At 55.5% G+C, this 24,715-nt stretch overlaps 1 protein-coding gene across 1 annotated transcript; it reads left to right on the top strand.

The window, feature by feature from the left end:
• Positions 1–331: 331 nt before the first annotated feature.
• On the top strand, positions 332–22,574 carry PRKCG (protein kinase C gamma). Its single transcript, XM_049787014.1, has 18 exons — positions 332–585; positions 1,252–1,283; positions 2,116–2,198; positions 7,024–7,135; positions 7,254–7,385; positions 9,704–9,860; positions 10,625–10,759; positions 10,988–11,075; positions 11,316–11,345; positions 14,512–14,664; positions 14,889–15,077; positions 16,955–17,046; positions 17,134–17,196; positions 17,310–17,448; positions 18,953–19,033; positions 20,960–21,067; positions 22,065–22,205; positions 22,336–22,574. Exons 1-18 carry the CDS (start codon positions 416–418, stop codon positions 22,516–22,518), a joined length of 2,088 nt encoding a protein of 695 aa, XP_049642971.1. The 5' UTR covers positions 332–415; the 3' UTR covers positions 22,519–22,574.
• The last annotated feature ends 2,141 nt before the right edge of the window (positions 22,575–24,715 follow it).

The raw sequence follows: 24,715 nt of genomic DNA on the forward strand, positions 1-24,715 counted from the left end.
CCTCCTAGGGAGCAGCTCCAAAAGTGAGGCGCGCTGGCCCTGCGCCCCTCAAGTGACAGCCAGGCTCGCCCAGGCTCTGGAAGGATGCAGGGGTCCCCCACCCCCCGAGGGGCTCCGGGGTTCGGAGACATAAGGGCCCAGGCTGACAGATGGGGGGTGCAGGGCCGCCCGGCCTGCTCTGTCCCCACCCTCCAGCCGGCCCCCGGAGCGGGGTGCGCACGTGTCCTGGGGGGCGGCCATTGGTCCCGAGCAGCAGCCGGCACCGCCCCCCGGTCGCCCAGGCAACCCTCTTCCCCCCCGCCGGCTCCCACTTTCCAGCAGGTGCCCCAAGCCGAGCTGGTTGGTGGTGCCCGGCGATCGCTCGTCCGGCTCCGCGCGCCCCACCCGTGCCATCCCCACGCCGCTCTTGGGGGCCATGGCGGGGCTGGGTCCCGGCGGGGGCGACTGCGAGGGGGGCCCCCGGCCCCTCTTCTGCAGAAAAGGGGCGCTCAGGCAGAAGGTGGTCCACGAGGTCAAGAGCCACAAGTTCACCGCCCGCTTCTTCAAGCAGCCCACCTTCTGCAGCCACTGCACCGACTTCATCTGGTGAGCTGGCCCGAGGGAGGAGGCCGGGGCCAGGTCGCTGGTCTGATGGAGAAGGACTTGGGGTGCTCAAGTCCTGGCTCCGAGGAAGGGTTTTGGGGGATCTGGACCCCTAGATCTAAGGGAGGAGGGTGTCAGGAGCCGCACTCCTCCAGGTCTAAGGGAGGAGGCGGAGGGGGAGTCAGGATTTCTGGGTTTGGGGTTCTGACCTCAGGGTCTGAGGGAAGAGGGGATTGGACCCCAGAGTCTGAGGGAGGAGAAGGGGGAGTCAGGATATCAGGGTTTGGGGTTCTGACCTCAGGGTCTGAGGGAAGAGGATCTGGGGGGTCTGGACCATCCCAGAGACTGAGGGACGAGGGGCTGGACCACCGACTTCAGGATCTGAGGGAAGAGAGACTTGGATGCAGAGTCTGAGAGAGGAGGAGATTGAGCCCCAGAATCTAAGGGAGGAGGTGGAGGGGTGTCAGGATTTTAGGGTTAGGAGCTCTGACCCCAGGGTCTGAGGGAGGAGTTGGGGGCTCTGGACCACCCCAGAGACTGAGGGAGGAGGGGCTGGACCACCAACTTCAGGGTCTGAGGGAAGAGGGGCTTGGATGCAGAGTCTGAGAGAGGAGGGGATTGAGCCCCAGAATCTGAGGGAGGAGGGTGAGAGGTCGTTGCCTGTTGCAGGGGCATCGGAAAGCAGGGTCTGCAGTGCCAAGGTAAGAGCCGGGCCCTGCAGCCCCCCACACGTGTCCCCAGTCCCCCGAGAGGCGTGGGGGAGCCCTGGGCGGGGGGTGTGGCAGTGATGGTGCCGCAGTTGGGGGCGCGCTGACTCTGACGGAGGGGCTCCGCGGGGGTGGTGCCGGCCCCTCCCTCGGCCGGCTCCAGGTGGGGACAGATATTTGGAGAATTGGTTGCCATGGGAACGGGGAGGTTTGGAAGAGGGGAGCCGGGAGGGGGGGCCGGAGATGCCAAGTCAGACCACCCCCCTGCCATCTCCATGACAACGCGAGCCCTCCTAGGCAGGGCCTGGCGGGTGGGGTCACATATGGGCGGGGAGGGGGCCGGGTGGGGCCGCTCTTATGGGGGGCGGGAACTGGGGGGGAGTCCTCAGGCACCAGCTGCCACTGCTGGGAACAGAAGTGATTCATGGAGGGGGCGGGCCGGGCAGCAGGGGCCCCCAGACTCACTTCTGCCCAAGTGGCTGCTGGTGGCTGAGTGCTAGCACCCCAGAACGCACCACTCTTGCTACCTCCCAGCACCTCCACTTTCCTCCTCTTGATCTGTCTGTCCAGCTTCTCCTTCTCTCCTCTCTCTTCATCTCTTTTCCATCTCTCTCACGTCTCTCCCTGGCTGTGTCTCTGTCTCACTCCGCGTTTTTGTGTCTGTCCCTGCTTGGAGTCTTCCCTGCTTCTGTCTGTCTGTCTGTCTGTCTCTCTGCCAAGAACTCTCTTGGCATTTTTCTTTCCTTGGCACACACCAACGCTTCTCCCCCTCTTCCAACCCCGGCCCTCGGGGTCCCTCCATCCGTGTCCGATTCTGCCCCATCAGTCTGCAGCTTTGTGGTTCACCGACGATGCCACGAATTTGTGACCTTCGAGTGTCCAGGCGCCGGGAAGGGCCCCCAGACGGACGTGAGTGCCGGACACTGGGTTCTCGGGCCGCCCCGCCCTCACCCCCTCGGCGTCCGTCCCAATTTCTCCTGCTATTTTTACGGCTGGGCTGGGAGGGGGCCTGGAGAGGGGGGGAGCCAGGCTGGCCCAGATTCCCTGCCCTTGGCCTGGAAAGGGGGGATGAGAGGGGCTGGGCACAGGCCGGGGACATGGTGGGGGACAGGAGTGAGTGGGGTGAGGGGACCCAAGATTGGCTGGGGAGCATGTGCGAGTGTGTGCTTGCGGGGGAGCCTGGGTCTGGAAATCAGGGAGGAAAGAGAAAACTGGGGGAGAGAGACAGAGACAAAGAGAGAGACAGAGACAAGGAGAGAGAGAGAGATGCAGATATCATGATATCCTGAGACCCCAGTATAAGTCAGAGAGAGAATGTTAGAGCTACAAGGGAGAGATAGAGAGAGAATGGTGTACAGGTGAGAGAGAGGGAGAGAGAGAGAGATGCAGGTCTGAGAGCCCAGGGTAAGACAGAGAAAGGATGTAAAGGACGAAGCAAGCGGAAGAGGGGGAGTGGAAGAGAGACAGACATACAGGAGGAAGGAAGAGGGGCCTAGAGAGACAGACATTCCATTCAGGCAGCTCAGAGCTGGGGGACAGACACACGGAGAGGAGGAACAGCATGGAGGGGCCCTAGGCAATGCTGGGACAGAGCCCTGGGGGCCCCCTGCAGCACATGCATATATTCGCGCATGTTCACATAGGAACACCTGGGCAACCCAAGCACGGGAACTCACAGACAGGAGAATACATACAAACGCAAGTAAAAACATGGACATGAGCAAACGCATGACCGCAGTGTGCAGGGGAGCAAACACTAGACTGCTTGCTCTCAGAGCCTCAGTTTCCCGTCCTGGGGTGGGTGGCTGCCCAGTGCCCACTGGCTGGACTTCCGGCTACGGTGGGAGTCTGGCCCGTTCCGTGACCCCACAGCAGCAGCAACTACCAGGGTGCTGGCCACAATCCCATGAGTCCAAAGGGACTGATGTTTCTGTGGTCCTGTGAGAACCTTCTGGGGTACCCTGGAAGTGTCACCACTGAGATTTGGGGGGCTGTTTGGTGAAGTCAGCCACCTGGGGCCTAACACGGCCAGGGAAACAGTTTTGTTATTAGTAAGTTGGGGGACAAGAAGGAGGCCCAAAAGGGGTCCAGTGGAGAGTGATGCTTCTGGGAGAGGAGAAATACCCTGGGCGTCCCCCCAGCACTCCCACTTCCATGTATAGCACTCTCTGGACTCTGGATCTGCAGTAGCGCGCCATGATAGCAACACTCCATTACAGCTCCTTCCCAGCCCCCCAACTTCCTGAGTGGCTCTGGGAATTCCCCCCCCCCCAAGCTCACTCACCTCCCTGCAACTCTAGGTTTTCTATCTCTAAAAATGCAATGCCAGCCCCAAATGTTAGCACAGCACAGAAGGCGTTTGCTTTGCATGCAGCCAACCCAGGTTCGATCCTCGGCACCCCATAGGGTCTTCCAAGCCTGCCAGGAGTGATTTCTGAGCACAGAGTCAGGAATGAGCTCTGAGGGCCACTGTATGTGTGTAGCTCTCAAACCAAAACAATAAAATACAGTGTGTGTGAGGGGGCCAGAGAGACAGGACAGTGAGGAAAGCATTTGCCTTGAACTCTTCAGGATTCAATCCCTGGCATTCACCTAGGGTCCCCTAAATTCTGGCAGGAGTGATCCCTGAGCACAGAGTCAGGAGTCAGCCCAAATGCTTCTCCCTCCTCACTAAAAATACAAAACAGGGCCAGACAGATAGCATGGAGGTAGGACATTTGCCTTGCATGCAGAAGGACGGTGGTTCGAATCGAATCCCGGCATCCCATATGGTGCCTCGTGCCTGCCAGGGGCGATTTATCAGTGCAGAATCAGGGGTAACCTCTGAGCACCCCCGGAGGTGACACAAAAACAAGCAAAGCAAAACAAAACACAGGGACTATTAGCCAAGTGGCTAGAGACACTACCAGTGGTATAATATTCACTGCTAAGGCATCATTATTATTATCTCTGAGGAAGTGGGCGAGACCAGTGAAGGAGAAGTCTGGTTTTTTTATTTTGTTTTGCTTTGCTTTGTTTTGGACTAATGCATGGGGCTCAAGAATCGCTCCTAACAGGCTCAGGGGACCATATGGGATGCAGGGGATCGAACCCAGGCCAGCCAAGTGCAAGGCAAGCACTGTCCCCACTGTGCTATCACTCTACCCCAAGCCTTTTAGTTCTTATTCATGGTAGGGGAGGAGCTGGCAAAGCTTGACTTCATCTCCCATTTCAGCACTAGTCTCAGGGCCCAAAGACTTAGTCCAGAGGTAAAGGCAGGTACCTGCCTTGCATGCTGCTATGGCTGCCGACAGGGTTCGAATCCCAGGCCCCACGCACTGTCAGATGTGTGCTGGGAGTCAGGAGTGGCCGGCTCCCTTCCTCCAAAATGTAAGCTTGAAAAAATGAGATGCCTCATTCTTCATGCTCCAGGGAAATCACAATGCGCTTCTGTAGAAGCCTGGAGTGTGGGAAGGAGCCTTAAGCCATCAGGCAGGGGGTGGCCTAAGAACTTCCTCTCAGAGAGTGTTACCCCCGGGTCCTTCCTGAAGGGGGAGTCACTGTGAGAACAATCACACCACCAGCATCTAAGGACCAGCAACGTTTCACTTTAGGGCCAGCCAAAGGCGACCTTGCATGCCACCATCTTTTCATTTGTTAGTTTGGGGGTCACACCCACTGGTATCTCCTGGCTCTGTGGCCAGGGATCACACCTAGCAGAGTTTGGGAGACCCTCTGAATCTATCTTCTGGAGGGGGGATAGAACCCCCTATGGGCCCTGTGCAAGGCAAAGGCCTTACCCACTCTCCTCTCTTACTGGCCCCCGAGAGCTCAGTCTTGCAAGAGAGATTTGGCCCTTCCCAGAACGCAAGGGCACGTCAATATGAATCCCCACTAACAGGACCTAGGGATAGCACAGTGCAACGGGCATTTGCCTCGCATGCAGCAGACCTGGGTTCCATCCCCCACATCTCATAGGGTCTCCTGAGCCTGCTACCGGGTGTGCCTTCCCCCAACCCCCCAAAAGAAAAACAAACAAAAAAAAGAATCTTCCCTAAACTGCAAGTTTAAGCCAGAGCCCTGGACTTTCCCCTCTGGAACCATCTTTCTGTGCATTGCACCGACAGGAATGGGGTGAGAAAGACCTTAGCCGCGTCCTAAATTCCTGCCCAAGTGGACTCTGGACACCGGGGCAACTTCAGGAGACAGAGGTGGATGGATTTTAGGGGTGGAGGAGAAGGAGAAGGAGGAGACTGCAGCTCAGAGGTGGAGATGAAATCGCCTGATATCACAGGCTTGGGATGCGGCCAGCCCTTAATGAAGCCAGGCTTAGATCCAGACACATCAAGGCTTTTCGAATATCCAGCTAGGGGTGCTCAGGAAAGAGGGGGGGGTCTGGGAGCAGCCCTGCTCTGTGGGTCGCTGCTGAAGCTGTCACTTAGGGGGCCCTGGTGGACGCAGATCTGGGGGCTCTGGGGATTCCCAAGTCTCACCAGAGTAACACCCCCCACCTCCTTCCCCATCTTCCCAAGGCCCTTGGGGGTGAGCTTTGAGCATCATCATTTTTCAACTCTCACGCCCACCCCCTGGCCGCCAGCGCAGCTCACAGCTCGTTTGCTGGCTCATCCTGAAAGAGAGAGAGACAGAGACAGAGAGAGAGAGAGAGAGAGAGAGAGAGAGAGAGAGAGAGAGAGAGAGAGAGAGAGAGAGAGAGAGAGAGAGAGAGAGAGAGAGAGCGCCTATTAGCATGCTGCCTAGGGTATATTTATATTTGATTCATGGTCTATGGCCATCATCTTCGTCCTCCACCAGAATGTCAAAAACTCTGTTTTGTTCTAGCCAAGAACAGTTCAACAGTGGGGGTAGTGAAAAAGTACAAAAGGGGGGGCAGAGTGATAGCACAGTGGTAGGGCGTTTGCCTTGCACGCAGCTGACCCAGGATGGACCTGGGTTCTATCCCTGGCATCCTATATGGTCCTCCCAGCCTGTCAGGAGCAATTTCTGAGCCCAGAGCCTGGAGGAACCCCTGAGCGCCACTGGGTGTGACCCAAAAATCAAAAACCAAAAAAAGTGGGCCCAGAGAGATAGCACAGCGGTGTTTGCCTTGCAAGCAGCCGATCCAGGACCTAAGGTGGTTGGTTCAAATCCCGGTGTCCCATAGGGTCCCCCGTGCCTGCCAGGAGCTATTTCTGAGCAGACAGCCAGGAGTAACCCCTGAGCACTGCCGGGTGTGGCCCCCAAAAAAAACAAAAAACAAAAAACAAAAAAAGTGCAAAAGGAAGCTTCCCCCTCCAGGAAAGGAGATGGTGCTTGCCTTGTATGTGGTTGACCAGGGTTCGATCCCCTATGGTCCCCCCCCCCCCACCCGCACACACACACAGCCAGCACACCAGAAGTGATTCCGGAATTCAGAGCAGTTGTGTATGTAAATATTTTAGGGGATTATTATGTTACTGAGCCTAACCTGGTCGGTGATTGTGCCCTCCCCTAGGGTGTGACCTGGCATTCTGGCCCCACCCTAGGGTAGTGCCTGATTCTGCTTCCACCATTGGGTGGTATCAGATCCCACCATTGGGTGGTACCCATCAAGGGCTGACTTGCAACACAGAGCCACGAGGAAACCCCGAGCATGGCCGGGTGTGGCCCCCAGAAGTGCAGAGGGGATGAGTGAGCGTGGGGTGAGCGATGGCCGCAGGAAGGCTGGAAGGGCAAGACAGCCCCTGGAGCCCCCTGAGCGGCTGCCCTCTGCCCGCAGGACCCTCGGAACAAGCACAAGTTCCGCCTGCACAGCTACAGCAGCCCCACCTTCTGCGACCACTGCGGCTCGCTGCTCTACGGGCTGGTGCACCAGGGCATGAAGTGCTCCTGTGAGTCCACGCGCGGGGATTCGGGGTGTGGCCGTGCAGACGGGCAGGGGTAGGGCGGGACCTGGGGGCGCCCTGAGGCCTGGGGCCCCATCCCTGTGCCCCTCCGGCCCCCCTCCAGGCTGCGAGATGAACGTGCACCGGCGCTGTGTGCGCAGCGTGCCCTCTCTGTGCGGCGTGGACCACACGGAGCGCCGGGGCCGCCTGCAGCTGGAGATCCGGGCGCCCACGGCCGAGGAGATCCACATCACGGGTGAGGCCACGCCCACGGCACAAGCCACGCCCGCCGAGGCCACGCCAGCGGTTAAAGGGCTCTCGGGTCACGCCCACAAGGGGCCATTCAAGCCACGCCCGCCACAAAGCCACGCCCATTAGAACACCTTCATAGTTCGAGGCTTCTCAGACCGCTCCCACAGCTAGTCACACAGGTCACGCCCACCTAGGCCACGCCCATAAAGAGCATCTCAGACCACGCCCACGAAACAGGCCGCGCCCACACTAGCCGTATGGCCACTCCCACCACCAAATCAGACCACGCCCATAGTTAAGGGCCATCTCAGACCACGCCCAGTTAAAAGGGCCATAAGGTCACGCCCACCATAAAGCCACGCCCACAGAAAGATCACCCGAGAACCACGCCCACAACAGACCACGCCCACGCTCAGAGGATATCACAGACCACGCCCACCCAAACCACGCCCACCCAAACCACGCCCCACATGCCACAAACCATGCCCGCCTCGGCCACACCCACCAACACCACCCTTGTAAGCCACTCCCATAACAGAACAGACCACCAGAGGCCACGCCCACCACAACCACGCCCACCACCATCCATATCACCCAGACTAGGCTCACAGCAGGCCACGCCCACAGTTAAAGGGCTTTGCAGGCCACGCCCACACACAGACCACCCCGCCCCTTAGGCATCCTAGTCCCTTACACCACAAACCACTTACTTCCACCACAAACCACGCCCATTGCAGACCACGCCCATTGCAGACCATGCCCACCACCAAGGCATCACGGGCCACGCCTGCTACAAACCACGCCCATTCTCCAAACCACGCCCACCACACACCCCAAGCCATGCCCACCACAGGCCACGCCCACAGCGAAGCCACTACCAAAGGCCCAAAACAGACCCCAGGGTGAGCTCAAGCCCAGAATCAACCACACCCCTGACCCTGCCGGTCCCCCCAACTACGCTCCCCACCAAAGCCACGTCCACCACAGACACCAGCTGACCCACAGCCATTCCGCCATTCAGACCACTGGAACAGCTGCGAACCACAGGCTTACTCACTCATCCAACACGCTTGGGCAAATTGACTATTTCCCTTCTCTCTTGTCTTCTCTGGTCTTCCTACTTCTTTCCTTCTCCCCTTTCTTCTTCCTCCTCTTCCTCCTCATCGTCAATTCAATCTATGTCAAATAAAACCCATCCTGATAGTTTCTCTTTAGGAAAGGAATTTCGGTACTAAAGATGCAGCGGACAATACTGCATAGGGTAGCTTCCCACATAGGTAGGCCTCATTAACACATTGTTTAGTACTACCCCCCTTTTTCATTTTTATTTGTTTGTTTGTTTGTTTGTTTTTGGATCACACCCAGCAGCACTCAGGGGTCCCTCCTGGCAGGCTCAGGGGACCATATGGGATGCCGGGACTCGAACCCCCATCCTTTTGCATGCAAGCCAAATGCCCTACCTCCATGCTATCTCTCCGGCCGCCTTTAGTCTAAGTCTAGTGTATGTATGTCCATATAGTTTGGGAAAGGGAGGGGCTTGGGGGTGAGTCCAGCTTTCTCAGGGGGCTTGTACTGATGGTGTCTCCAGTCCTGATTCCAGGTTCCTGAGAGAAAAAAAAGGATCCCTTAGAAGAAGCTTGGGTCTGATTTTGGGTCACTGATTGGGTGTCCCAAGAGGCAAGAGAGGCCAGAACAGTAGTAGTGCATTGGGGAGAGCGCTTGCTTGCCTTGCACATGGCCAACCTGGGTTCCAACCCCAGCATCCCATCCCACATGGTCCCGCGATCCCCAACAGGAGTGATTCCTGAATGCGGAGGCAGGAATAAATCCTGAGCACTGTGGGTGGGACCCAAAAAAACCCAAAACCATGAGCTCAAGTGATAGCACAGAATAAAGGTGTTTGCCTTGCATATGGCCAACCTGATTCAATCCCCGGCACCCTGTAGGGTTCCCTGAAACTGCCAGGAGTGATTTCTGAATGCAGCGGCAGGAGTAAGTCCTGAGCACCTCTGGGTGTGGCCCCAAAAGTCCTCCCCCCATAAAAACTAATCGAGGAGCCAGAGTGTTATCACCGCAGGGAGGGTGCTTGCCTTGCATGCAGCCAACCCCGGTTCAATCCCCAGCATTTCCATCTGGTCCCCCAAATATCACCAAGAGTGATTCTTGAGTCAGAGCCAGGGTAACTCCTGAGGTTCACCAAGTGTGGCCCCCAACCAAAACCAAACAAGAAACGTGGGTGGTAACAAGTAGGCGAAAGTGACTCACTCCAGCTCAGACTGGGGGACATCTCTGACTCCATCTACCTTCTCACTTTCCCCCCAGTTGGCGAGGCCCGGAACCTCATCCCCATGGACCCCAATGGCCTGTCTGACCCCTATGTGAAACTGAAGCTCATCCCAGACCCCCGGAACTTGACAAAGCAGAAGACGCGCACGGTGAAAGCCACACTCAATCCAGTGTGGAACGAGACTTTCGTGTTGTGAGTCTGGGGTCCGCCAGAGGATAGTCTGAGGGGTTCCCCTCGAGTCTCAGGAAAGGAGAGAGAGAAAGAGACAGAGAGGTGAAAAATCTTCCAACAAGACACATGGAGCAGAGACAGATGGGATGCAGGATTGTGGGCAGGGGTGCTGGGGATGGCAGGCAGGTGGGTGGCAGAGAGAGAAAGAGAAGCCAAACTGATGGAAAAGCAGAGGGACAGGGACCCCGAGGGAGAAGAGGGGTGCAGAGAGAGAGAGAGAGAGAGAGAGAGCTTGAGGAGGAGAGATCTGGAGACAAAGGCCGGGAGATGCAGGAGACAGAAGGAGCAACCCCCATTTGGGAAGAGAAGGTGGAAAGACACTTCAGAGAGACAGGACTGGTGGTTGGAGCCATTTGTCTTGCACCCGGGTTCGATCTTCAGCATTCCATATGGGTCCCCATGCACCGCCAGGAATGGCCCCTGAGAGAAGAACCAGGAGTGGTAACTCTTGAGCACTGCCTGGTGTGGCACTCCAAAAAAGAGAGAGAGAGAGACATGACAATGGTCTTGTCACTGGCCTTGCACGATCCTCAGACCGCATAAGGAGTTTGTGATCCCTGAACAGAGTCTCAAGTCAGCTCTGTGCACCCCAACAAAAAACAGGGTGTAGAATAGATCCTAGTGTGTGAATAGGTTCAGCCCTCATACACATACTAGGAGTGAGGGGGACCCACAAGTAGGGTCTCTCAAGTCACCCCCATCCCCACCCCAACACTTTCCTGCAGTAACCTGAAGCCTGGAGACGTGGAGCGAAGGCTGAGCGTGGAGGTGTGGGACTGGGACCGGACTTCACGCAACGACTTCATGGGGGCCATGTCCTTCGGGGTGTCCGAGTTGCTCAAGGCACCTGTGGATGGCTGGTAAGGGGGAGTGCACCCCATTTCTGTCTGCGTGTGGCCTTCATCCTGGCTCTCTCTCTCTTTCTATCTCCTCTCTCTCCTCTCTTCTCTTCTCTCTCTCCCTAGCTCACTCCATCTCTCCATCTCTCTCCATCTCTGTGTCTCTCCGTGTCTCGGCCTCCCACCCCCCGCGGGCGCCCCCATCCCCATCCCTGCCCTCCCCGTCCCTGGTCTCCGTCTGTGTGTCAGGTACAAGTTACTGAACCAGGAGGAGGGCGAGTATTACAATGTGCCGGTGGCTGATGCTGACAACTGCAGCCTCCTCCAGAAGTTTGAGGTACCCAGACCCGGGAACCCAGCCCAGAAGCCTGGTCCTGGGACTACCATTCCCAGAAGACCCCGGGACTACCTCCCTCTGCTTTCCTAAGGGGCTTCCTACCGCGGGGCCTCATGGGAGTTGTAGTTCCTCCATCCATCCCTGGGCTAGGGGTGGTCCCATGCTCCATCCTCTTAGGGCAATCTTCTTACCTCTCCGGGAGGCTCTGATTCTGACTTTCTTCTCCCCCCTCCAACTCAGGCCTGTAACTACCCCCTGGAACTGTATGAGGTGAGTAGAGCCCCGCCTGGGTTGGAGATGCATTTTTATTCCTTAAACCCCCCTTTTTTAGGACCCCCATATGGTCTTAGTTCTCATGCATGTGGATTGAGATTTACTTTGCAGCCAGATTTTGTACTTGTTGGATGATTCATTGCTCTAAAGGTAAGGGATCTCCCTATTTTTTTGAGTGGGGACACACCTGAGGTGCTCAGGGGTTACTCCTGGCTCTGTACTCAGGGATAACTCCTGGTGATGCTCCAGGGACTCTATGAGATGCAGGTAATGAACCCTACTCTGCTGCCTGCAAAGCAAGCGCCCTCCCCGCTTTGCTTTGGCTCTGGCCTCTGCTCTGTTGTTTTATCCCTCATGGGGCGCTGTTCCATACATACTGGGGGGCAAGGGGGCATGATTGAGGGAGCAGAATGGACCCTAGAAGTTCAGTCCCTGAACTGAGTCCATAATAGGACTTAGGGTTCCCAGGAAGCTGTCCATGATGGCAGCTCCTGGGAGGAAGGAAGGGTGGAAGGGAGGGTGGAGGGGGGTGGGCAGGAGAGAGAGAGGAGGGGAGGGGAGAGGAGGTAAGGGGTGGGGAGGAGAGGAGAGGAGAGGAGAGAGAAGAGAGAGATGACCTGGTGGAGGAGGGTTTTGTATACTCCTGGAGCTGCTGAAGGGAATCCCATGTAGTATTGGGGATCGAACCTTGGTCTGCTGTGTGCGGGGCATCAGCCAGTGTCTCCCCCACTGCACTATCTCTCTGGCTTTAGGAACACTTTTGTTATGGGGCCATATCTGGAGGTGCTCAGGGGTTCCTCCTGACTCTGCACTAAAGAATTATTCCCGGTGGTGCTGGGGGGACCGTATGGGATGCGGGGGATTGACCCTGGGTTTGCTGCTTTCAAAGCTTTCAAGCTCTATACTTGCTGTGTTCCAGCACTTCTTTGTTTTGTTTTATTTTGTTGTTGTTGTTTTGGGGCTACACCCGGCGGTGCTCAAAGGTTGCTCCAGACTCCACACACTCAAAATGACTCCTCATCAGCCTGGCTTTATAACCACCTGGAGTCAAATCGAAGTACAGGGCAAAGTCATTGGCGCGAGAGTTTAGAGGCACAGGGGACACATGACCTGGTTTATTTAGTTTTAAATTGATCCCTCTGCCCGCTGAGAGGCGGCTTCATTAGAAAGAGTGACATGGATTTAAAGCCTTGGTTTTGTTTACCCTTTTGGGGGGTGACACTCAGCTGTGTTCTGGGGTGACTCCAGGCAGTACTGTAGGGATTGTGTGATCTCTTTAATATTGTCACCAGCTTCCCATCCACCCCCAAGTCTGCCCCATTGGCAGGGCATGAAATAATTGACTTTATATTGCTTGTTACAACTGGAATATAATTATAGAAATTATGGAAAGAAAAAAAAAACACTTCAGTGAAAGCAAATTTGTGAAGATCATCATATTGCACAACGGGTCATGAAGTTATTATCTAAAGGTGACAAACCCAGTGGTTTGTTGCTAGTGGAGCATTCAGTGTCGTTTTATTATTTGGTGACCTTAGGTGGCTTCCAAGCAACCTTGACATCTACTTTGGTGCGTTCCCACTGGCATGTCAGTATTGAAAAATTTTGGAGGTGGGGCTGGAGCAATAGCACAGTGGTAGGGCATTTGCCTTGCATGCGGCCAACCTGGGACCAACACAGGTTCGATCCCTGGCATCCCATATGGCCCCTTGAGTCTGCTAGAGCAATTTTTGAGTGCAGGGCCATGAGTAACCCCTGAGCACTGCCAGGTGTGGGTCCTCCCACAAGATAAAAGAAAAATTTTGGAGCTGTCACATTGCTACACATATGGCTGCGTTCTTCAGGAATTCCAGGGTCTGTGGGGCTGGGTTGATGAGCTGACATACATGATTTGGAGGGGCAGAGGGTGTCTGCCTGCCCTCACTCTGAGAAGACCTCAGAGTTCTCAGCACCAAACCCGCCATACCTGGAGTTTTTGTCTCTTAGGTGTCTCTGGAAAGACCAGTGGAAGTAATGAAGTGGGGCTATTGGCATGGTGGTAATTTGGGGGTTGGTTGCAGCTGTCGACACTTGGGCAGGGCAGGGACTTGCCTCCCCCAAAAGGCCCCAGAATTTGAAAACTGTTTTTAATGTGGTAAATGAAAAGTGAGACGTGTTTGTACAGGAAGACTCAGCCTAGAGAAGATCTCTTTTCCCCATATCAAATGTCTGACGTCCTTGACCAACCAATAACAATCCCTATGTACTGGGACGATAGGACGTAGGGACAAGAGTGACCTTCAGGGCCTGAAAGCTACTGCAGCAGGTCAGCCAGGGGACCACTTCCTCATTCCCATAGTGGACTAAGGGAGGAAGAAGAGGAGGTGAGAAAGCAACAGAGCTCAAGAGGCCTGAGCAATCGGACAACAGGGAGGATGCTTGCCTTGCAGGAACCTGACCTGGATTTGATCTCCGCATTCCCTGAGCACCATAAGGTGTGATCATTGAGGGCAGAGCCAGAGTAGCCCATGGGCACTGCTGGGCGTGGCAAAATAAACAAACAAACAAACAAATAAAATAAAGAAGAGGGACAGGAACGATAATATAGCAGCAGGGCATTCGTCTTGCACATCATCTGTCCTGTCAAGCAAGGAATTCTGACTCAGGTGCTCAGAGCAGGGGAGTCGGCATGAATTTTTGGGGTGTTTCATTTTTTGTTTGTTTTGGACCATACCCATGGATTACTCCTGGCTCTGCACTCAGAAATCGCTCCTGGCAGGCTTGGGGAACCATGTGGAATGACAGGGATAGAACCCGGGCTGGCTGCGAGCAAAGCAAGCGCCCTACTGCTGTGCTGGCACTCAGGCCCCTGGTGTTCCATTTCTGCCTTCAGCTTCCATGGAATTTTGGCCCAAGGTCTTCAACTGAGAATTCTCCAGCCTCTGACAGTGAGAGGGAGGCTGGATGGTCATTGGGTTTTCTAAAGGTAAAGCCAGTGATGGGCTAGTTAGGGAATCCCTCCCACCTCTGCAAAGGCAGAAGCCAAGTTCTCAGGACCAAGAGGCAAGGGGGGACTTGAATTCTCTTCTCCACTCCCCTGGCTCAACCGTGAGATTCTGGGGTGCTGTCTCTCTCACGGAGTCTGGGGTCTGCTAACAACCACCCTCTGTCCCCTTCTTCACAGCGGGTGCGCATGGGCCCCTCTTCCTCACCCATCCCCTCCCCGTCACCCAGTCCCACCGACCCCAAGCGCAGCTTCTTTGGGGCTGGCCCTGGACGCCTGCACATGTCGGATTTCATCTTCCTCATGGTTCTCGGAAAAGGCAGCTTTGGGAAGGTGGGATCGGGGTTCAGGGAGGTGGGGAGGGAGGTCTGATTTCTACGGAAGGGCACTGGGGTGATTACTGATCCCCAAATTGAATAGAAGTATTAATAATAACAGTGGGAAAATCAAGGGATCTGGTCCTCTGGAAAGGAGAGGGGATGAGGGGCAGGTGGGAGCTGGGAATCCCTTGGGGGTTCTCCAGACGATAGACTAGGCTTCTCCCACCCCGCGTGCAGGTAATGCTGGCTGAACGCAGGGGCTCCGATGAGCTCTATGCCATCAAGATCCTGAAGAAAGACGTGATCGTCCAGGACGACGACGTGGATTGCACGCTGGTGGAGAAGCGCGTGCTGGCGTTGGGTGGCCGGGGGCCCGGGGGCCGGCCCCACTTCCTCACCCAGCTCCACTCCACTTTCCAGACCCCGGTAAGGGAATCAGGGGCCAGGCTGGCTCCAAACCCCTGCATAGGCTTCTGCATGCATCAGCCGCCTGAAAGCATTCTCACTAAGGCTAGGGAATCTCTTTTGCTTGTTGATCTTTTGGGCCATATGCTGGGGCACCTATGGGATGCTGGGATCAAACCCGGGAGAGCAGCATGCAAGGCAAAAGCTAGAGAATCTTTCAAGCTCAATACATTAGTTTGGGGTAAATGGAAAATGAATGGAGGCCATAGTACTGGGTGTGGCCAGAACCTTTGACCTTTTAAAGGTGTGGCCAGAATTCTATATCTCTGGGGGTGTGGCCAGGAGATTGGGGTCCTGGGTGTGGCCAGAACTCTGGCGCTCTGGGGGCGTGGTCAGGAGTTAGATTTTTCCCTGGTGGGCGTAGCCACAGCTGGCTTTTTTCATGGGTGTGGTCAGAAAACCAATCAGAAGGCTGGGGTCGGAGTGGGCGTGGCATTGCCAGTTGGCTTTTTAATGCTTTGAATTTTTATTTGGGGTGGGGGACGCCCTCTTTAACTATGCTCAGATCTTACTCATGACTCTGTGCTCAGGAATTATGATCCCTCCTGGTGTGACGGGTGCCAGGGATCAAACCTGGTTCAATAGCAAGAGATCAAGCACCTCTCCCAAATCTTTGAGTGTTTTTCGAACAAGGGGTTTTTGATTTGGGAGGGTTGGAGAATATTTCTGGATGTACTTTTGGCATGCTCAGGAGCTTTTTATTCCAAGCTTCCTGCTCAAGGGTGGCCCCCCAGCCTGGCTCCAGAGGCCAGATTGTGAAAGGGTTTGAAGTGGGGTTGGCTGGATACAAGAAAGCACATTACCTCGTTCCCCCATACTATCTCTGTGTCAGAAGTAAAGGGTTTTTGATCAGAAAGATGAATGGAAACTGTTTTTTAAAAAGTGTATCGATCGGGTTTATCGATTGGTTCTATGTCGCAATGTCATTGCCCTTGAATTCTGAGGGCAGGAGATTCAGAAATGGGCATTTCTCTGTAATTGTTTAACGGGACAAGGAGTCAAAAGTTGAGAGGGCAGGTCCTTACTCCAAGAGCTTGGACTGGGTGTAACCAGCTCCCTGAATTAAATATGTGCGTATTTGTGGGGCCCAGCCATAGTCCAACGAGTAAGGTACTTGCCTTGCCTGCAACCTGAGTTCAATTCCCCAGCATCTTCATGGTCCCCTGAGCTGTGAGGTGTCATTCTGGAGTGGAGAGCCAGGAGCAAGCCCTGAGTATCTCTGGGGGTGACCCCCAAACTAATTATATATATATATATATATATATATATATATATATATATATGTTAAATGTATTTTTAAAAATCAAAGTGAGTCCTGAATAGCGGTGGGTCCTAACAGGGGGACAAAATTACAAATGGGAAGAGCGTTGGTTGGAGCTATAGCACAGTGAGTAGAGTCCTTCCCTTGCACATGGCTGGCCCATGTTCGATCCCCAGCATCCCATATGGTTCCCCATGCAGCACCACCAGGAGTAATTCCCGAGTACAGAGACAGGTATGCCCCAAACTCCCTTCTCCCCCCCAAAAAATAGCTTATGGGTGTGAGTGAGGGGACAGAATTGTATGAGGTAGGAGAGAAAGAGCTTGTACCTCATGATTTCCAGCCAATGTGGAGTTTGTAGCTTCCTGTCTGGGAGGACAGACCAGAAGAGGTAGCACAGAGCAGCTGGGCTTGGCTGGATGGAAGTTTAGGGGAGGTCAGAATGGCTGGGGGTTCACACTGGGCATGGCCAGTCATGCGGGGGTCCTCTAAGGGTGTCCAGAGAAGACAAGAAGGGACGTTTCCTTTTCTGAGGGGCTTGGCCTCTGAGTCCTCTCCTCCTTCCATTTCCCTGCAGGACCGCCTGTATTTCGTCATGGAATATGTAACTGGGGGCGACCTCATGTACCACATCCAGCAGCTGGGCAAGTTCAAGGAGCCTCATGCCGCGTGAGTGTCAGTCGGGCAGTGAGGGGATTGGAGGTGGGCGAGTTGGGATGGTCCCCTCTGGCCTGACTCCTCTCACCCCCCTCCCAGGTTCTACGCAGCAGAAATCGCCATTGGCCTCTTCTTCCTTCACAACCAGGGCATCATCTATCGGTGAGTGCTGGGAGCCCGTTTCCTGGGGCTAGGAGGCAGGGAAGTAATGGCACCCCAAGTCTCCCTCTCATCCCCATCCCTACCCACCCACCTGCCCACCGCGTGACCCCCAGGGACCTGAAGCTCGACAACGTCATGCTGGATGCCGAGGGCCACATTAAAATCACCGACTTCGGCATGTGTAAGGAGAACATCTTTCCGGGGACCACCACCCGCACCTTCTGCGGGACCCCAGACTACATAGCCCCAGAGGTAACCCTCACTCTGCCCCTCGGAAAGGGCACTTTCTGAGGTCCCTGAGTGGGATTCAGGGTGTGTGTTTGGGGGAGTACTAACCTGGAAGGGGGGAGGAATCTGTCTCTGCATCATATGTCCAGGGAAGGCAGAGCTGGGCCTGGAAATAGGCAAAGTGGGCGCAGGGGGGCACTGCTGAGAAGCGTGTTGGGTGACTCTACAGTACACCATGATTAGTGGAGATGGTTGTAACTGGATTTGAGGGCGCGGGCCGCCTCCCACCTGCTCCCCCCAACACGAAGCCGGTGTAGGCTGGTTCCTGAGTCTTTGCAGCGTGTGTGGGATGCTGTGTCTTTAGCACAGGAATAAGGCTAGTGATCCGAGTGTATGTCGGGGTACACAGTGCGCCTGGCTTTTCTTAGCCAGGAGAGTGGGGTGTTGGGGCGTTGGGGGGTGGGAAGATCATATTTCCAGGTGATTTAATGCTATTGGTGTGGGCAGCTCCAAAACCTGAAATGCTCATCAGAACCCCCTGGAATTGTTACGTCTACCTCTGGCCTCTAGGTGCTGGAATTTTTCAGAACATCTCACCTTTAAACACTTTTGAGGGTGTATGTGTCATGCTTCCAGACTCGAGAGAAACCCTGAAACTTAGCTTTCTTCACTCACCCCATCTGGAAGGGGCAGTCTAGTGACCCAAGGATGGGAGGCTCTGAGAAAATCTTGCTGTTTTTTTTTTTTTTTTTTTTTTGCTTTGCTTTCTGGGCCTCCTACTGGTGATGCTTAGGGTTGACTGCTGGCTCTGCACTCAGGGATCACACCTGGTGAATTATAGGGACTTTATGGGGTACCAAGGAGTGAAGCTGGGTCAGCTGCGTGCAAGGCGAATGAATGCCCTAGCCACTATACTATTTCTCAAGCCCCAAAGCCTTGCCATTTGTGTGTGTGTGTGTGTGTGTGTGTGTGTGTGTGTGTGTGTGTGTGTGTGTATCAGCTACTCTCACTGGCTCTGCACTCAGAAATCACTCCTGGCAAGCTCAGAGGACCCTATGGAATGCCAGAGATCAAACCTGAGTCAGCTGCATGCGAGGCCAATGCCCTCCCTATCATGCTTTTGCTCTGGCCACTAGCCTTGCCATTTGGAATTCAAAGAATGTGTTTTTGGGGTGGGGGGGCACACCCGGTGATGCTCAGAGGTTACTCCTGGCTATGTGCTTAGAAATCGCTCCTGGCTTGGGTGACCATATGAGATGCTGGGGAATGAAACTGTGATCTGTCCTGGGTCAGCCACTTGCAAGGCAAACTCCCTACCATTGTGCCATTGCTCAGGCTCCTCAAAGAACGCTTGAAGGAAGCAGTTTTGCTCTGTTTTTCCCTGATTTTTCCAAAGGATGGCACTCTGGTTAGAGATTTAGAGTGGGGAGGGTTTGTGCCACCAATATCTAAAGTGGATGGTGGGTGTTCAGAGAGTGGGATTCCCTAAGGTCATTGTTGATTTCTGGCCTCCTATCCTCACCCCTAGATCATTGCCTACCAACCCTATGGGAAGTCTGTGGACTGGTGGTCCTTTGGAGTTCTGCTGTATGAGATGCTGGCTGGACAGGTAAGGGAAAATGCTCACGAGACGCTGCCTGCTTATAATAATAATATAATAACAATAACAATAATTTTGGTTTTTGAGCCACACACCATGATACTCAGGGCTTTCTCCTGGCTCTGAGTTCAGGGATCACTCCTGGCGGGCTCTTGGGACCCTATGATGCTGGGGATCGAACCTGGGTTAGCCATGTGCAAGGCAAGTGCCCTTCATTGTGCTCTTGCTCCAGTTCAGTGAAGATGCTCGTTTGAAGGCATCTTGCATGGGATTTGTCTGGGTGGACCATTTATTTAGCCAGAAAAATCTTGGGCATTGACACTGTCCATGGTCCTGAAAGAGTGTCTGCTTGGTGTCTCAGCATGACATGCCTATGAGCCATGAATGATTTTAGCATTTTGACAGAGTACACGGATCAATCGCTTGCCCTCTGGTTAATGTTATCGGTGCATTAAAACTTTTTCGTAGGGACTGGAGCAGGGGCACAAGTGGCAAGGCGTCTGCCTTGCCGGCGCTAGCCTAGAATGGACCTCTGTTTGATACCCTGGTGTCCCCAAGCCAGGAGCAATTTCTGAGCACATAGCCAGGAGTAACTCTGGAGCGTCATTGTGATGGGTGTGGAACAAAAATCCCCCCCCCCCAAAAAATCTTTCTGAAAGGGATCATACCTGGTGGTACTTAGAACTTATTCCAGGCTCTGTGCTCAAAATTATTCTTGGAGGTGCTTGGGGGGGGGGGGACATATGGCTAGCCAGGGCTCATTGAACCCAGGTTGGCTATGTGCAAGACAAATGCCTTACCCACTGTGTTATCGATCCTGCCCTCAAATAAATCACTTTTAAGAACAAATAATGATATTAAAATATGGGTGTAAAAATCTTAAAAAGAATTATGGGATCTAATCTAGCCAGTGAAATAAAATTTAATGCATTCCGTTGTCTAAATATTAGACATGTTATTTCCCAGCAATAAATCACATACTATAACCACAGGATAACAGGAAGTGATGCAGAAGGTCTATTTATTGGTGATTTGGAAGTGGACATTCTTTGAGATACTTGCAATTCTGATGTGTTAAAGTACCTGTGACTTTTATTGGTGGCAAAGTCACAGGTATGACAGTTTTCTGCTTATATTTTCATGGAAGATAGGCAAAATTAAAGTTTGTTTTGTTTTTCTGGGCCACACATGGTGGTGCTCAAGGCTGGCTGTGCACTCAGGGATCACTCCTGCTGGTGCTCAGGGACCATGGGGTGCTAGAGATCAAACCCATATGCAAGGGACAAGCACCTATCAGTATGGCCCTAGACATTTTATTTTTGGTTTCTGGGGCAACACTCAGGGGTCACTTCAAGCTCTGCTCTCAGTAATCACTCCTGGCAGACTCAGAGAACCCTATGGGATGGTGGGGATCAAACCCAGATCAGCTGATGCAAGGCAAACATCCTACCTGCTGTGCTCTCACTCCCTCTAGTTTTTTTTTTAATTGAAAAACAATAATTTTCCCTACCCATGTTTACGGATTCCCCTCAGCTGTAGACACAGACTCCCTGAACTGCACATTGACAGCCTGTCTCCTGATGCTTTGCCTAACCTCCGTAGACTCAATTCTTCAAGCAATGAGACAAGTGTTTTCCTGAAACCTCTCCCGTCTTCCCTTTAAGTGACATATTGTCTAATTAGCACCCTTGGGTGCTGTGAGTTATGTAGCAGATGAGACTCCTGAGTGTGGGATAACAGCCCAGAGCCGAGGCTTCTGAAAGAGAGGCGGATGGGCTAAAAGAGAGATTTGAGGGTCTGGGCAAAGTCTCCCTGGGGCATGTGTGTGTGTGTGTGTGTGTGTGTGTGTGTGTGTGTGTGTGTGTGTGTCGATGGGGCATGATCAGTGTACAGAGGTCTCTCAAGCTCTGATGAGTCACCCTGTCCCCTCCCCAGCCCCCATTTGATGGGGAGGACGAAGAGGAGCTGTTTCAGGCCATCATGGAGCAAACTGTCACCTACCCCAAGTCGCTCTCCCGAGAAGCCGTGGCCATCTGCAAGGGGGTGAGAGCCCCCGACCCCCAGTGTCCCGAGTCATGCAGGCTGCCCTCTGGGGCCTAGGTGTGCTCTTCAGAAAGAGGGGTACCCTCCCCTCTACTTCATAGTGGAGTTCCCCCAAGTCCCACTTCCATGACCTTTCATGGGTTCACGGGTGACCCCACCCTTACCCACGTGTCCCCCTTTTCTCCAGCTCAGTGTGGGAAGCACCTGGCTGACAGCCAGGCTCCTGCTGCTCTGGAGCTGAGGGGTTCCCTTAGCCTTGGTAAGCTGCCTTTCCGGGGGCAGGACCTTGTGTAGGTCCCTAAAGTCTGGGGCCCCCCAGTGTGCTGCCAGGGCAGAGCTGGATGCCTGCAGCAAACTTTGCCATGGTCCCATTCTGTGTCACACTGACTGTTTCCCTGCGACCTTGTCTCCTGCCTCCACCTCCCTCTACATATGAGGGGGTGCACTGTTCCTGTCCCCCATACTCTGGCTCTCATCTGCCTCTTCTTTGCGTCTCATTTTCCTCCCTTCTGAGTCCCTTTCCTATCCCTCTCTCTTGCACGTGTGTAAATTCATTTTTGTGTGTAAATTCATTTTGTGCGTATGCATGTTGTGTGTTCACATGTATATGTATGTGTGTCCGTGTGTCCGTGTGCGCTGATGTTACTCCATCTCCCTCTCTTCCTGTCCGGGCTCCCTCCTCCTCCTCCCCTCTCCTTTCTCTCTTCCATCCTCCCTCATGCACCATGGCCCCCTTTCTCCCCCTGCACCCCTCTCTGTTGCTATTCCCTTCTCCTGTGGGGTTCTCTCTGCCCTTGCCTGCCTCCCATTTCCTTTTGGAGCTTGGATCACTTTTATTCTCACCTCCTCTTCCTCTCTCCCCGGCCTCCCCCACCCCTATCCCTGCCTCTGTTTCTCCATCCTTGTCTTTCGTGGCCCGTGCTGTGTGGGACTCCCGGGTGTCGGTCTGTCCGTCCATCTGTCTGTCTACCCGCCCCTCCGTGTCTGCCCCTCGCAGTTCCTGACCAAGCACCCGGCCAAGCGCCTGGGCTCAGGGCCCGACGGGGAAGCCACGATCCGGGCCCACGGCTTCTTCCGCTGGATAGACTGGGAGCGGCTGGAGCGGTTGGAGATCGCGCCTCCTTTCCGGCCGCGCCCGGTGAGTGCCCACTTGAGGGTCCCCTGGGAGGGGAGGGGAATTGGCGTGAGGGGAGGGAGGAATGGGTGAGGCTCAGTTTCCCCCCTGGGACCTCAGCGGCCTCCTTCCCTCCGGTGTCCCTGCCCCGCAGTGTGGCCGCAGCGGGGAGAACTTCGACAAGTTCTTCACGCGCGCAGCGCCCGCGCTCACCCCGCCAGACCGCCTGGTACTGGCCAGCATCGACCAGGCGGACTTCCAAGGCTTCACGTACGTGAACCCCGACTTCGTGCACCCGGACGCCCGCAGCCCCGTCAGCCCTGTGCCCGTCCTGTGAATTCTCTCCTGCGCCACGATGTGCCGCTGCCGTGCCCGGGACCCCGCGCCATCCGCCCCCCCTACTACCGAGTGCCCCTTGGGGTTCTGGACTTTATCTTGCTAGATTTTCTCTCTCTCTCTCTCTCTCTCTCTCTCTCTCTCTCTCTCTCTCTCTCTCTCTCCTCTCTCTCTCTCCTCTCTCTTTCTCTCTCTCTCTCTCTCTCTCTCTCTCTCTCTCTCTCTCTCCTCTCTCTCTCTCCTCTCTCTTTCTCTCTCTCTCTCTCTCTCTCCTCTCTCTCTCTCTCCTCTCTCTCTCTCTCTCTCTCTCTCTCTCCTCTCTCTCTCTCTCTCTCTCTCTCTCTTTCCTCTCTCCCTCCCTCTCTCTCTCTCCTCTCTCTTACTCTGGAAGCTGTTCCTGGGCTGGGCTGGGCTGGCCCCGAACCACTCCCCCCACCCTCCATTCCGGAGTTAAATGGGTGGCCATGATGAGCCATCCCGCATTCTGTACCCCTGTTCTGCATTTTGGGGGTGCTTTCCTGGGATGTACAAAGGATTCTTTCCCGACTTAATCCATTAGCTTTGACCCTAGACCTTCTTTTCCCCCACTCACTCACTCCCTAACTCCCCCCCACACAATCCCGTCCCCCTTTTCCCAAGCTCCGCCTGCCAGGTGCATGGCCCCCAAGTTCTTCCTGCTCGGACCCCTGTCCCATCCCAACGCCTGCCACTACTTTGGGGACTAACCCCCCCCCCCCACCAAGCGCCACCCCGGGCCTCTTCTTTGCATCACGGGCCGGCCCCAAGCTGCTGGAGAATAAATTTGGGGTGCCGACAACGCCGCCGCTGAAGTGTTTGGCTGTTTTCCTCTAAGCTTGGAGAGGGAAGGCGGTGTGGAGGTGGGGAATGACAGCCTGTGCAAACAAACAAGCAGAGGGGGGATAGACAGACGGACGGATGGATAGACAGAGCCCCAAGGCCACGATGGATGGATGGATGGATGGATGGATAACCCTGGGATGGGATCCAAGAGGAGGGGACCGACAAGCAGACCCCGGAGAACATCTCCGCAGCTGCACAGGCAGACACACAAGGACACCCAAACACTGGGAAGACAAGAGAGGAGCCAGAGTCCAGAGTTCAGGATAGGAGAGACCCATCCCCCCGAAGACAGGGCCAGCAACCACCACCACCAGTCCCCCGGGAAGCCCGAGCAGCGGAGGAAGAATGAAGGCGCTGCCCGGCGCCTCCCGACCCCTCTCTCTGGGCTCTGACCCAATTGAGAATGGAAGGAGCGGAGAGGGCCGTCCGGGGAAAAGACTACACTTCCCAGCAGACTCCGCGGCGGCAGACCCTTCCCCTTACGGGCGCCCTGGCCGCGGGGGCCGATGGGAGATGTAGTCCAAGGGCAGGGACGGGCCAGTCAAATGGTGCGCCTTGATGTCAGAGACTGCACCCCAAAGATTCGCAGGCTCCCTCGTGGGGTGCGCGCGCGCCAGTGTGTGTGTGTGTCTGTTGGGGCGTCGGCTCGTTACCTCTGCAGGCTCTTGGGCTTCCAAAGCTGCGATGCCAACGCACCCCTCAAGCGTTGCACGCGGGGTCACCCCGGGACCCCGCGCTCCCAGCCCGTCCCCGAAGCCCACCGCAGGCCCCCCACTTCGACCCTCGGCAGGCGGCCTGGCCCTTTAAGAGTGGCCCCGCTGACATCACGGCGGGAGAAGGGGGGGTGCTGGCCCGGCTCCCGGCTCCGCGGCGGCTGCAGGACCCGGCTCCGCTCTGCGCCCGCCCGCCAGCCCGCCCGCAGCTCCGGGGACCCCCCAGCCCGGGGCGCCCCCCTGCAGCCTCCTCCAGCCAACCGGGACCCCCCGCTCCACCGCAGGCCGGCTCAGGGGACGCCCTCCTACTAAGGGGGACCCCCGGGATTGCCCCGCCGCCGCTCCTCCTCTCCTGGGGTCTCCCCTACCCCGCACCCCGCAGCCCCTTCCCCTGCGCCCTGAAGGTCTCCAGCCTCTCCGGGCGCCTCTCTGGGCGCTCCAGGGCCTGGGGAGGAGGGAGGACGACTGCGATCCGGGAGGAGGGGGCGCGCACCCCACCCGCCTGCTCCCTAGCCGAGCCCCCCGGCTCTCACGGGCCGCGTCGGGGTCCCCCACATCCCCCGGGCTCCCCAGCTCCGCGCGCGCGTAAAGACGCGCCATCTCTCCATCTCCCCGTCCGCGCGC

This window comes from Suncus etruscus, chromosome 14 (assembly GCF_024139225.1).
Source record: "Suncus etruscus isolate mSunEtr1 chromosome 14, mSunEtr1.pri.cur, whole genome shotgun sequence".
Classification (NCBI taxonomy): Eukaryota; Metazoa; Chordata; class Mammalia; order Eulipotyphla; family Soricidae; genus Suncus; species Suncus etruscus.